Here is a 15,117-nt window from a genome sequence, read left to right on the forward strand (position 1 = left end):
TCTCTCTCTACCTCTCTCTACCTCTCTCTACCTCTCTCTACCTCTCTCTACCTCTCTCTACCTCTCTCTACCTCTCTCTACCTCTCTCTACCTCTCTCTACCTCTCTCTACCTCTCTCTACCTCTCTTCTCTCTCTCTCTCTCTACCTCTCTCTACCTCTCTCTACCTCTCTCTACCTCTCTTCTCTCTCTCTCTCTCTCTACGTCTCTTCTCTCTCTCTACGTCTCTTCTCTCTCTCTACGTCTCTTCTCTCTCTACGTCTCTTCTCTCTCTACGTCTCTTCTCTCTCTCTCTACTACGTCTCTTCTCTCTCTCTCTACGTCTCTTCTCTCTCTCTCTACGTCTCTTCTCTCTCTACGTCTCTTCTCTCTCTCTCTCTACGTCTCTTCTCTCTCTCTCTACGTCTCTTCTCTCTCTCTCTACGTCTCTTCTCTCTCTCTCTACGTCTCTTCTCTCTCTCTCTACGTCTCTTCTCTCTCTCTACCTCTACCGCTGTCTCTCTTCTTGCTCTCTCTCTCTCTCTCTACCTCTCTCTCTCTCTACCTCTCTCTCTACCTCTCTCTCTCTCTACCTCTCTCTACCTCTCTCTACCTCTCTCTCTCTCTCTACCTCTCTCTCTCTCTCTCTACCTCTCTCTCTCTCTCTCTACCTCTCTCTCTCTCTACCTCTCTCTCTCTCTACCTCCCTCTCTCTCTCTCTCTCTCTGTCTGCTGAACAGATTACAACGTGTGTGTAGAAAATGAGAAACACATATTATTGTATTTCTGTCAGTTATTTCTGGACTCAAACTGTCTGGTTAAAGCAGCTGGACACTAATAATGACATAGATATATGGGACGATAGAGAGACAGAGAGAGAGAGATTTAGGGAGAGGAGGGGAGAAAAAGAGGGAGAGAGAGAGAGATTTAGGGAGAGGAGGGGAGAGAAAGGGGGAGAGAGCGAGAGAGATTTAGGGAGAGGAGGGGAGAGAAAGAGGGAGAGAGAGAGATTTAGGGAGAGGAGGGGAGAGAAAGGGGGAGAGAGAGAGATTTAGGGAGAGGAGGGGAGAGAAAGGGGGAGAGAGAGAGAGATTTAGGGAGAGGGATGGAGAGAAAGGGGGAGAGAGAGAGAGAGATGTAGGGAGAGGGATGGAGAGAAAGGGGGAGAGAGAGAGAGAAAGAGATGTAGGGAGAGGGATGGAGAGAAAGGGGGAGAGAGAGATATAGGGAGAGGGATGGAGAGAAAGGGGGAGAGAGAGAGAGATGTAGGGAGAGGGATGGAGAGAAAGGGGAAGAGAGAGAGAGAGAGATGTAGGGAGAGGGATGGAGAGAAAGGGGGAGAGATAGAGGGAAAGAAAAACAGATAAGATGAGACTGATAGTAGGAATCGAACCCAAGGCTGTAGTGGCGCCTCAGCACTGCAGTGCCTTAGACTGCTGGGCCACTAGGGAGGCTACTATTTTCATCAATATCGTCTGTTGACTGAGCATATGAAGAATAAATAGACATAACGATAGAGAGAGATGGAGGAGAGAGAGAGATGGAGGAGAGAGAGAAGTGAGAGATGGAGGAGAGAGAGATGGAGGAGAGAGAGAGATGGAGGAGAGAGAGAGATAGAGTGAGATGGAGGAGAGAGAGAAGTGAGAGAGAGAGAGAAGTGAGAGAGATGGAGGAGAGAGAGAAGTGAGAGAGAGAGAGAAGTGAGAGAGAGAGAGAAGTGAGAGAGATGGAGGAGAGAGAGAAGTGAGAGAGATGGAGGAGAGAGAGGTGAGAGAGAGAGGGAGAGAGAGAGAGAGAGAGAGAGAGAGAGAGAGAGAAGTGAGAGAGATGGAGGAGAGAGAGATGGAGAAGAGAGATAGCTGGGTTGGTGTTTTGGTGAGAATGAGTGTTACATGCACCTCACTGAAATGGTCTTACACACACACACACACACACACACACACACACACACACACACACACACACACACACACACACACACACACACACACACACACACACACACACACACACACACAGAAGCCTCAGTATCGTTCTGATGAATATAAATTGCTCATTTCAGAGTAAATGTGTCCCAAACAAAATACCTCCCTGCCTCTCTCCTCTCTTTCTCTCTCCCCCCTTTACCCTCTCCTCTCCCTTCTCCTCCCTCCTCCCCCTCTCCTCTCTTTCTCTCTCCTCCCTTTTCCCTCCCCTGATCCCTCTCCTCTCCTCTCCTCTCTCCTCCTCTCTACGTGTGTATGTGTGTCTGTGTCTATGTGTGTCTGTGTGACTGTCTGTGTCTATGTGTGTCTGTGTATAATGTGTGTCTGTGTCTATGTGTGTCTGTGTGACTGTCTGTGTCTATGTGTGTCTGTGTATAATGTGTGTCTGTGTCTATGTGTGTCTGTGTGACTGTCTGTGTCTATGTGTGTCTGTGTGACTGTCTGTGTCTATGGGTGTCTGTGTATAATGTGTGTCTGTGTCTATGTGTGTCTGTGTTACTGTCTGTGTCTATGTGTGTCTGTGTGACTGTCTGTGTCTATGTGTGTCTGTGTATAATGTGTGTCTGTGACTGTCTGTGTGTGTGTTAGTCCCGCCCTTACCTCTGTGTCTCGCCGCTGTATTGGCCGCGGCCCACTTGATTGACAGCGCAGAGTCTGAACTGATAGGTCCTGGCAGGGGTGAGTCCGCCCACCGTCACCTGTGTCACAGCAGGCCCCACCTCCGACGTGTACACCTTCCATGGAGAGTCTTACGAGACATGACATAAAGGGGTTATAACAGGACATAAAGTTCCTTGCTCAACGAACACAATCAATCAATTAATAAAAAGGAGGAAGAACGAAGAAAGAAAGAAACCAGTTAAGGCCTTCTAGTCTCCTCTCCCTCTCTAGTGTATAACCTACATCTATATCATCTCTCTCCCTCTCTAGTGTAAACCTACATCTATATCATCTCTCTCCCTCTCTAGTGTATAACCTACATCTATATCATCTCTCTCCCTCTCTAGTGTAAACCTACATCTATATCATCTCTCTCCCTCTCTAGTGTATAACCTACATCTATATCATCTCTCTCCCTCTCTAGTGTAAACCTACATCTATATCATCTCTCTCCCTCTCTAGTGTAAACCTACATCTATATCATCTCTCTCCCTCTCTAGTGTAAACCTACATCTATATCATCTCTCCCTCTCTAGTGTAAACCTACATCTATATCATCTCTCCCTCTCTAGTGTAAACCTACATCTATATCATCTCTCCCTCTCTAGTGTAAACCTACATCTATATCATCTCTCCCTCTCTAGTGTAAACCTACATCTATATCATCTCTCCCTCTCTAGTGTAAACCTACATCTATATCATCTCTCCCTCTCTAGTGTAAACCTACATCTATATCATCTCTCCCTCTCTAGTGTAAACCTACATCTATATCATCTCTCCCTCTCTAGTGTAAACCTACATCTATATCATCTCTGCCTCTCTAGTGTAAACCTACATCTATATCATCTCTCCCTCTCTAGTGTAAACCTACATCTATATCATCTCTCCCTCTCTAGTGTATAACCTACATCTATATCATCTCTCCCTCTCTAGTGTATAACCTACATCTATATCATCTCTCTCCCTCTCTAGTGTATAACCTACATCTATATCATCTCTCTCCCTCTCAAGTGTAAACCTACATCTATATCATCTCTCTCCCTCTCTAGTGTATAACCTACATCTATATCATCTCTCTCCCTCTCTAGTGTATAACCTACATCTATATCATCTCTCCCTCTCTAGTGTAAACCTACATCTATATCATCTCTCCCTCTCTAGTGTAAACCTACATCTATATCATCTCTCTCCCTCTCTAGTGTATAACCTACATCTATATCATCTCTCTCCCTCTCAAGTGTAAACCTACATCTATATCATCTCTCTCCCTCTCTAGTGTATAACCTACATCTATATCATCTCTCTCCCTCTCTAGTGTATAACCTACATCTATATCATCTCTCTCCCTCTCTAGTGTAAACCTACATCTATATCATCTCTCTCCCTCTCTAGTGTATAACCTACATCTATATCATCTCTCTCCCTCTCAAGTGTAAACCTACATCTATATCATCTCTCTCCCTCTCTAGTGTATAACCTACATCTATATCATCTCTCTCCCTCTCAAGTGTAAACCTACATCTATATCATCTCTCTCCCTCTCAAGTGTAAACCTACATCTATATCATCTCTCTCCCTCTCTAGTGTATAACCTACATCTACATCATCTCTCTCCCTCTCTAGTGTAAACCTACATCTACATCATCTCTCTCCCTCTCTAGTGTATAACCTACATCTATATCATCTCTCTCCCTCTCTAGTGTAAACCTACATCTACATCATCTCTCCCTCTCTAGTGTAAACCTACATCTACACCATATCTCTCCCTCTCTAGTGTAAACCTACATCTATATCATCTCTCTCCCTCTCTAGTGTAAACCTACATCTACATCATCTCTCTCCCTCTCTAGTGTATAACCTACATCTATATCATCTCTCTCCCTCTCTAGTGTAAACCTACATCTACATCATCTCTCCCTCTCTAGTGTAAACCTACATCTATATCATCTCTGCCTCTCTAGTGTAAACCTACATCTATATCATCTCTCCCTCTCTAGTGTAAACCTACATCTATATCATCTCTCCCTCTCTAGTGTATAACCTACATCTATATCATCTCTCCCTCTCTAGTGTATAACCTACATCTATATCATCTCTCTCCCTCTCTAGTGTATAACCTACATCTATATCATCTCTCTCCCTCTCAAGTGTAAACCTACATCTATATCATCTCTCTCCCTCTCTAGTGTATAACCTACATCTATATCATCTCTCTCCCTCTCTAGTGTATAACCTACATCTATATCATCTCTCCCTCTCTAGTGTAAACCTACATCTATATCATCTCTCCCTCTCTAGTGTAAACCTACATCTATATCATCTCTCTCCCTCTCTAGTGTATAACCTACATCTATATCATCTCTCTCCCTCTCAAGTGTAAACCTACATCTATATCATCTCTCTCCCTCTCTAGTGTATAACCTACATCTATATCATCTCTCTCCCTCTCTAGTGTATAACCTACATCTATATCATCTCTCTCCCTCTCTAGTGTAAACCTACATCTATATCATCTCTCTCCCTCTCTAGTGTATAACCTACATCTATATCATCTCTCTCCCTCTCAAGTGTAAACCTACATCTATATCATCTCTCTCCCTCTCTAGTGTATAACCTACATCTATATCATCTCTCTCCCTCTCAAGTGTAAACCTACATCTATATCATCTCTCTCCCTCTCAAGTGTAAACCTACATCTATATCATCTCTCTCCCTCTCTAGTGTATAACCTACATCTACATCATCTCTCTCCCTCTCTAGTGTAAACCTACATCTACATCATCTCTCTCCCTCTCTAGTGTATAACCTACATCTATATCATCTCTCTCCCTCTCTAGTGTAAACCTACATCTACATCATCTCTCCCTCTCTAGTGTAAACCTACATCTACACCATATCTCTCCCTCTCTAGTGTAAACCTACATCTATATCATCTCTCTCCCTCTCTAGTGTAAACCTACATCTACATCATCTCTCTCCCTCTCTAGTGTATAACCTACATCTATATCATCTCTCTCCCTCTCTAGTGTAAACCTACATCTACATCATCTCTCCCTCTCTAGTGTAAACCTACATCTACACCATCTCTCTCCCTCTCTAGTGTAAACCTACATCTACATCATCTCTCTCCCTCTCTAGTGTATAACCTACATCTACATCATCTCTCCCCTCTCTAGTGTAAACCTACATCTACATAATCTCTCCCCCTCTCTAGTGTATAACCTACATCTACATCATCTCTCTCCCTCTCTAGTGTAAACCTACATCTATATCATCTCTCTCCCTCTCTAGTGTAAACCTACATCTATATCACCTCTCTCCCTCTCTAGTGTAAACCTACATCTATATCATCTCTCTCCCTCTCTAGTGTAAACCTACATCTACATCATCTCTCTCCCTCTCTAGTGTATAACCTACATCTATATCATCTCTCTCCCTCTCTAGTGTAAACCTACATCTACATCATCTCTCCCTCTCTAGTGTAAACCTACATCTACACCATCTCTCTCCCTCTCTAGTGTAAACCTACATCTACATGATCTCTCTCCCTCTCTAGTGTATAACCTACATCTACATCATCTCTCTCTCTCTAGTGTAAACCTACATCTACATAATCTCTCCCCCTCTCTAGTGTATAACCTACATCTACATCATCTCTCTCCCTCTCTAGTGTAAACCTACATCTATATCATCTCTCTCCCTCTCTAGTGTATAACCTACATCTACATCTCTCTCCCTCCTAGTGTAAACCTACATCTACATCGTCTCTCTCCCTCTCTAGTGTATAACCTACATCTACATCATCTCTCCCTCTCAAGTGTAAACCTACATCTACATCATCTCTCTCCCTCTCTAGTGTATAACCTACATCTACATCATCTCTCTCCCTCTCTAGTGTAAACCTACATCTACATCATCTCTCTCCCTCTCTCTAGTGTAAACCTACATCTATATCATCTCTCCCTCTCTAGTGTAAACCTACATCTATATCATCTCTCCCTCTCTAGTGTATAACCTACATCTACATCATCTCTCTCCCCCTCTCTAGTGTATAACCTACATCTACACCATCTCTCCCTCTCTAGTGTATAACCTACATCTACATCATCTCTCCCTCTCTAGTGTATAACCTACATCTACACCATCTCTCCCTCTCTAGTGTAAACCTACATCTACATCATCTCTCCCCCTCTCTAATGTATAACCTACATCTACACCATCTCTCTCCCTCTCTAGTGTATAACCTACAGCTACATCATCTCTCTCCCTCTCTAGTGTAAACCTACATCTACATCATCTCTCTCCCTCTCTCTAGTGTAAACCTACATCTATATCATCTCTCCCTCTCTAGTGTAAACCTACATCTACATCATCTCTCTCCCTCTCTAGTGTATAACCTACATCTACACCATCTCTCTCCCTCTCTAGTGTAAACCTACATCTACATCATCTCTCTCCCTCTCTAGTGTATAAACTACATCTACATCATCTCTCTCCCTCCTAGTGTAAACCTACATCTACATCGTCTCTCTCCCTCTCTAGTGTATAACCTACATCTACATCATCTCTCCCTCTCTAGTGTAAACCTACATCTATATCATCTCTCCCTCTCTAGTGTATAACCTACATCTACATCATCTCTCTCCCTCTCTAGTGTAAACCTACATCTACATCATCTCTCTCCCTCTCTCTAGTGTAAACCTACATCTATATCATCTCTCCCTCTCTAGTGTAAACCTACATCTATATCATCTCTCCCTCTCTAGTGTATAACCTACATCTACATCATATCTATCCCTCTCTAGTGTTTAACCTACATCTATATCATCTCTCCCTCTCTAGTGTTTAACCTACATCTATATCATCTCTTTCCCTCTCTAGTGTAAACCTACATCTATATCATCTCTTTCCCTCTCTAGTGTAAAACTACATCTACATCATCTCTATCCCTCTCTAGTGTTTAACCTACATCTATATAATCTCTCCCTCTCTAGTGTTTAACCTACATCTATATCATCTCTTTCCCTCTCTAGTGTAAACCTACATCTATATCATCTCGTTCCCTCTCTAGTGTAAACCTACATCTATATCATCTCTCTCCCTCTATAGTGTAAACCTACATCTACATCATCTCGCTCCCTCTCTAGTGTATAACCTACATCTATATCATCTCTCTCCCTCTCTAGTGTCTATCCTACATCCATATTGTGTTCTTCACAGAGACAGTCTCAGGTAATCAGTGTAGTGTGTGGAGAGTCCAGCTAGTGTATAACCTACATTATTACTGTGTTCTTCACAGAAGCAGTCTCAGGTAATCAGTGTAGTGTGTGGAGAGTGCAGCTAGTGTATAACCTACATTATTACTGTGTTCTTCACAGAGACAGTCTCAGGTAATCAGTGTAGTGTGTGGAGAGTGCAGCTAGTGTATAACCTACATTATTACTGTGTTCTTCACAGAGACAGTCTCAGGTAATCAGTGTAGTGTGTGGAGAGTGCAGCTAGTGTATAACCTACATTATTACTGTGTTCTTCACAGAGACAGTCTCAGGTAATCAGTGTAGTGTGTGGAGAGTGCAGCTAGTGTATAACCTACATTATTACTGTGTTCTTCACAGAGACAGTCTCAGGTAATCAGTGTAGTGTGTGGAGAGTGCAGCTAGTGTATAACCTACATTATTACTGTGTTCTTCACAGAGACAGTCTCAGGTAATCAGTGTAGTGTGTGGAGAGTGCAGCTAGTGTATAACCTACATTATTACTGTGTTCTTCACAGAGACAGTCTCAGGTAATCAGTGTAGTGTGTGGAGAGTGCAGCTAGTGTATAACCTACATTATTACTGTGTTCTTCACAGAGACAGTCTCAGGTAATCAGTGTAGTGTGTGGCGAGTGCAGCTAGTGTATAACCTACATTATTACTGTGTTCTTCACAGAGACAGTCTCAGGTAATCAGTGTAGTGTGTGGCGAGTGCAGCTAGTGTATAACCTACATTATTACTGTGTTCTTCACAGAGACAGTCTCAGGTAATCAGTGTAGTGTGTGGAGAGTGCAGCTAGTGTATAACCTACATTATTACTGTGTTCTTCACAGAGACAGTCTCAGGTAATCAGTGTAGTGTGTGGAGAGTGCAGCTAGTGTATAACCTACATTATTACTGTGTTCTTCACAGAGACAGTCTCAGGTAATCAGTGTAGTGTGTGGAGAGTGCAGCTAGTGTATAACCTACATTATTACTGTGTTCTTCACAGAGACAGTCTCAGGTAATCAGTGTAGTGTGTGGAGAGTGCAGCTAGTGTATAACCTACATTATTACTGTGTTCTTCACAGAGACAGTCTCAGGTAATCAGTGTAGTGTGTGGAGAGTGCAGCTAGTGTATAACCTACATTATTACTGTGTTCTTCACAGAGACAGTCTCAGGTAATCAGTGTAGTGTGTGGAGAGTGCAGCTAGTGTATAACCTACATTATTACTGTGTTCTTCACAGAGACAGTCTCAGGTAATCAGTGTAGTGTGTGGAGAGTGCAGCTAGTGTATAACCTACATTATTACTGTGTTCTTCACAGAGACAGTCTCAGGTAATCAGTGTAGTGTGTGGAGAGTGCAGCTAGTGTATAACCTACATTATTACTGTGTTCTTCACAGAGACAGTCTCAGGTAATCAGTGTAGTGTGTGGAGAGTGCAGCTAGTGTATAACCTACATTATTACTGTGTTCTTCACAGAGACAGTCTCAGGTAATCAGTGTAGTGTGTGCTCCAGGTCATTCTTCACTGTCTCTCTATAGTGTGAAATCAATCAGACACTTAAACTGCTCCTGTTTCTCTGGGGTTCTCTCCTCTACACATCCCTCTCTCTCTCTCTCTCTAACAGGCCTCCACTCTACCACTAACAGACCCAGAGCAGAAACTCACTGTTCTCAGACAGCTCCAGTATGTAGTGTAGAAGAGGAGAGTTTCCATCGAAGGGTCTGACCCAGGAGAGAAGAACTGAACGGCTGTCTGAATCATTCAGAGACACAGAAAGAGACCTGGGGGAGTGGGGGAGCTCACTGTGGGACAGGAGGGGGGGGGGGGGGGGGGGAAAGACAATATTACTTTCTATTATTTGATCATTATCTGAAGGCATGCGATATATTAGACAGATTTGAGAGCTGAGAGATGGAGAGAGGAACAGAGAGATGGAGAGAGGGACAGAGAGATGGAGAGAGGGACAGAGAGATGGAGAGAGGGACAGAGAGATGGAGAGAGGGACAGAGAGATGGAGAGAGAGACAGAGAGATAGAGAGAGGGACAGAGAGATGGAGAGAGAGACAGAGAGATGGAGAGAGAGACAGAGAGATGGAGAGAGGGACAGAGAGATGGAGAGATGGAGAGAGAGACAGAGAGAGTGAGAGAGAGCGAAATGGAGAGAGAGACACAGAGACAGAGAGATGGAGAGAGAGACACAAAGACAGAGAGATGGAGAGAGAGACACAGAGACAGAGAGATGGAGGGAGAGACACAGAGACAGAGTGATGGAGAGAGAGACACAGAGACAGAGAGATGGAGAGAGAGCGAGAGATGGAGATTGAGACAAAGATGGAGAGAGAGACAGAGAGATTGAATACAACACCTATTCTCATCCCCCTCCTCCTCTCCTCTCATCCTCCCCTCCTCTCCTCTCCTCTCATCCCCCTCCCCTCTCCTCTTATCCCCCTCTCCTCTCCTCTCCCTCTCCTCTCCTCTCCTCTCCTCTCCTCTCCTCTCCTCTCCTCTCCTCTCCTCTCCTCTCCTCTCCTCTCCTCTCCCTCTCCTCTCCTTCTTCTCTTCTCTTCTCTCCTCTCCTCTCCTCTCCCTCTCCTGTTTCTCCCTCAGCTTTGAGACCCTTTTGCATATGGTGGAGGCATGCGTGAACACGCAAATGGAGGTGCGAGGCCTGAGGGGAAGGGGATGATGTGGGATTCAGCCAGAGAGTGTGGGAGTTTGAAGCCTCAAGTTATGTGTGTGTGTAACTCACATGACTTCAAGGCGTGCGGAGTGTGATTGGTTCCCGGCCTGTGATGTTACAGTACAGGTGTAGTCTCCTATGTCGCCTGACCAAGTCTGGCTGATGGTCAGAGAACCAGACAATATAGACACTCTGCCCCCGGTGGACTGGAGGGGTACTGCACCACGCTGCCACTGGAAACTACAGAGATAGAGAACCATGTAAACACACACATACACACACACACACACACACACACACACACATACTGATTAAAGGGACCTCACGATACGATATTATCACGATACTAAGGTAATGATACAATATGTATTGTGATTCTCATGATTCTATGTACTGCGATTCGATTCTGCGATTTTATAAGCGATTTCATGTTCCAAACATATTTCTCACTATATGTCTGCTGCAGAGACAAGAGAGAGTCATGAGACAACACGCTTTGATCAGTCAGGGAGATAACAGTTCTGAAAACATGATGGCTCAACATTTAGAAAGAAGACAGAGAAGAATCTATAGGATGAACAATACGGGTGTTTTCTTTTACAAATCGATACTTGGAGTCAAAGTATCAATATAATATTGTGATATGTAACTGTATCGATCTTTCAATCATCAGTACACACTGATGTTAACACACACACACCCTCCCCTACCTGATGTTAACACACACACACCCTCCCCTACCTGATGTTAACACACACACACCCTCCCCTACCTGATGTTAACACACACACACCCTCCCCTACCTGATGTTAACACACACACACCCTCCCCTACCTGATGTTAACACACACACACCCTCCCCTACCTGATGTTAACACACACACACCCTCCCCTACCTGATGTTAACACACACACACCCTCCCCTACCTGATGTTAACACACACACCCTCCCCTACCTGATGTTAACACACACACCCTCCCCTACCTGATGTTAACACACACACCCTCCCCTACCTGATGTTAACACACACACACCCTCCCCTACCTGATGTTAACACACACACACCCTGCCCTACCTGATGTTAACACACACACACCCACCCCTACCTGATGTTAACACACACACCCTCCCCTACCTGATGTTAACACACACACCCTCCCCTACCTGATGTTAACACACACACCCTCCCCTACCTGATGTTAACACATACACCCTCCCCTACCTGATGTTAACACACACACACCCTCCCCTACCTGATGTTAACACACATACACCCTCCCCTACCTGATGTTAACACACACACCCTCCCCTACCTGATGTTAACACACACACACCCTCCCCTACCTGATGTTAACACACACACACCCTCCCCTACCTGATGTTAACACACACACACCCTCCCCCTACCTGATGTTAACACACACACACCCTCCCCTACCTGATGTTGACCCTGGGGTCGTGTGTAGCGTTACAGTCCAGGGTTGCCGTGGTTCCCTTGATGACCCTCTGGTCCACCGGCGGGACGGAGATAAATGTACGAACTGCAGAGAGAGGTTAGAGGTTAGGGGGTCATCATCATCATGATATTATCTCATAGAACAAAGCAGAAGATCTCACACCTTATTTTCAGTGTTTATTCCAACTCTCTTCATTCATTTCTCCCATAGGGATGGCTGAACCAACCAGAGGTCACTTCTGGGGTTTTGGACTACAAGCTGGCGAGATCTAGAGTTTCAGTTTGTACACTATTTGTGTCAGAATATGGTGTCAGTTTGTACACTATTTGTGTCAGAATATGGTGTCAGTTTGTACACTATTTGTGTCAGAATAGGCTGTCAGTTTGTACACTATTTGTGTCAGAATATGGTGTCAGTTTGTACACTATTTGTGTCAGAAAAGGCTGTCAGTTAGTGTACCATTAGATGTGACTGGGATAGGAGGTCAGTTAGTGTACCATTAGATGTGACTGGGATAGGAGGTCAGTTAGTGTACCATTAGATGTGACTGGGATAGGAGGTCAGTTAGTGTACCATTAGATGTGACTGGGATAGGAGGTCAGTTAGTGTACCATTAGATGTGACTGGGATAGGAGGTCAGTTAGTGTACCATTAGATGTGACTGGGATAGGAGGTCAGTTAGTGTACCATTAGATGTGACTGGGATAGGAGGTCAGTTAGTGTACCATTAGATGTGACTGGGATAGGAGGTCAGTTAGTGTACCATTAGATGTGACTGGGATAGGAGGTCAGTTAGTGTACCATTAGATGTGACTGGGATAGGAGGTCAGTTAGTGTACCATTAGATGTGACTGGGATAGGAGGTCAGTTAGTGTACCATTAGATGTGACTGGGATAGGAGGTCAGTTAGTGTACCATTAGATGTGACTGGGATAGGAGGTCAGTTAGTGTACCATTAGATGTGACTGGGATAGGAGGTCAGTTAGTGTACCATTAGATGTGACTGGGATAGGAGGTCAGTTAGTGTACCATTAGATGTGACTGGGATAGGAGGTCAGTTAGTGTACCATTAGATGTGACTGGGATAGGAGGTCAGTTAGTGTACCATTAGATGTGACTGGGATAGGAGGTCAGTTAGTGTACCATTAGATGTGACTGGGATAGGAGGTCAGTTAGTGTACCATTAGATGTGACTGGGATAGGAGGTCAGTTAGTGTACCATTAGATGTGACTGGGATAGGAGGTCAGTTAGTGTACCATTAGATGTGACTGGGATAGGAGGTCAGTTAGTGTACCATTAGATGTGACTGGGATAGGAGGTCAGTTAGTGTACCATTAGATGTGACTGGGATAGGAGGTCAGTTAGTGTACCATTAGATGTGACTGGGATAGGAGGTCAGTTAGTGTACCATTAGATGTGACTGGGATAGGAGGTCAGTTAGTGTACCATTAGATGTGACTGGGATAGGAGGTCAGTTAGTGTACCATTAGATGTGACTGGGATAGGAGGTCAGTTAGTGTACCATTAGATGTGACTGGGATAGGAGGTCAGTTAGTGTACCATTAGATGTGACTGGGATAGGAGGTCAGTTAGTGTACCATTAGATGTGACTGGGATAGGAGGTCAGTTAGTGTACCATTAGATGTGACTGGGATAGGAGGTCAGTTAGTGTACCATTAGATGTGACTGGGATAGGAGGTCAGTTAGTGTACCATTAGATGTGACTGGGATAGGAGGTCAGTTAGTGTACCATTAGATGTGACTGGGATAGGAGGTCAGTTAGTGTACCATTAGATGTGACTGGGATAGGAGGTCAGTTAGTGTACCATTAGATGTGACTGGGATAGGAGGTCAGTTAGTGTACCATTAGATGTGACTGGGATAGGAGGTCAGTTAGTGTACCATTAGATGTGACTGGGATAGGAGGTCAGTTAGTGTACCATTAGATGTGACTGGGATAGGAGGTCAGTTAGTGTACCATTAGATGTGACTGGGATAGGAGGTCAGTTAGTGTACCATTAGATGTGACTGGGATAGGAGGTCAGTTAGTGTACCATTAGATGTGACTGGGATAGGAGGTCAGTTAGTGTACCATTAGATGTGACTGGGATAGGAGGTCAGTTAGTGTACCATTAGATGTGACTGGGATAGGAGGTCAGTTAGTGTACCATTAGATGTGACTGGGATAGGAGGTCAGTTAGTGTACCATTAGATGTGACTGGGATAGGAGGTCAGTTAGTGTACCATTAGATGTGACTGGGATAGGAGGTCAGTTAGTGTACCATTAGATGTGACTGGGATAGGAGGTCAGTTAGTGTACCATTAGATGTGACTGGGATAGGAGGTCAGTTAGTGTACCATTAGATGTGACTGGGATAGGAGGTCAGTTAGTGTACCATTAGATGTGACTGGGATAGGAGGTCAGTTAGTGTACCATTAGATGTGACTGGGATAGGAGGTCAGTTAGTGTACCATTAGATGTGACTGGGATAGGAGGTCAGTTAGTGTACCATTAGATGTGACTGGGATAGGAGGTCAGTTAGTGTACCATTAGATGTGACTGGGATAGGAGGTCAGTTAGTGTACCATTAGATGTGACTGGGATAGGAGGTCAGTTAGTGTACCATTAGATGTGACTGGGATAGGAGGTCAGTTAGTGTACCATTAGATGTGACTGGGATAGGAGGTCAGTTAGTGTACCATTAGATGTGACTGGGATAGGAGGTCAGTTAGTGTACCATTAGATGTGACTGGGATAGGAGGTCAGTTAGTGTACCATTAGATGTGACTGGGATAGGAGGTCAGTTAGTGTACCATTAGATGTGACTGGGATAGGAGGTCAGTTAGTGTACCATTAGATGTGACTGGGATAGGAGGTCAGTTAGTGTACCATTAGATGTGACTGGGATAGGAGGTCAGTTAGTGTACCATTAGATGTGACTGGGATAGGAGGTCAGTTAGTGTACCATTAGATGTGACTGGGATAGGAGGTCAGTTAGTGTACCATTAGATGTGACTGGGATAGGAGGTCAGTTAGTGTACCATTAGATGTGACTGGGATAGGAGGTCAGTTAGTGTACCATTAGATGTGACTGGGATAGGAGGTCAGT

General features: G+C 44.3%; 1 protein-coding gene across 1 annotated transcript in view; it reads right to left on the reverse strand.

The window, feature by feature from the left end:
• Window positions 1-15,117, reverse strand: part of LOC106594732 (protein sidekick-1) — a 414,915-nt gene that overhangs the window by 112,352 nt on the left and 287,446 nt on the right. Inside the window, exons 12-15 of the mRNA XM_082969524.1 lie at window positions 11,988-12,090; window positions 10,618-10,788; window positions 9,534-9,670; window positions 2,564-2,711 (exon numbers count right to left, since the gene is read on the reverse strand). Of these exons, the coding sequence (XP_082825650.1) occupies window positions 2,564-2,711; window positions 9,534-9,670; window positions 10,618-10,788; window positions 11,988-12,090 (559 nt within the window). The remainder of the gene's footprint in view (window positions 1-2,563; window positions 2,712-9,533; window positions 9,671-10,617; window positions 10,789-11,987; window positions 12,091-15,117) is intronic.

The sequence above is a fragment of the Salmo salar genome, chromosome 02 (assembly GCF_965601325.2).
Source record: "Salmo salar chromosome 02, fSalSal1, whole genome shotgun sequence".
Lineage (NCBI taxonomy): Eukaryota > Metazoa > Chordata > Actinopteri > Salmoniformes > Salmonidae > Salmo > Salmo salar.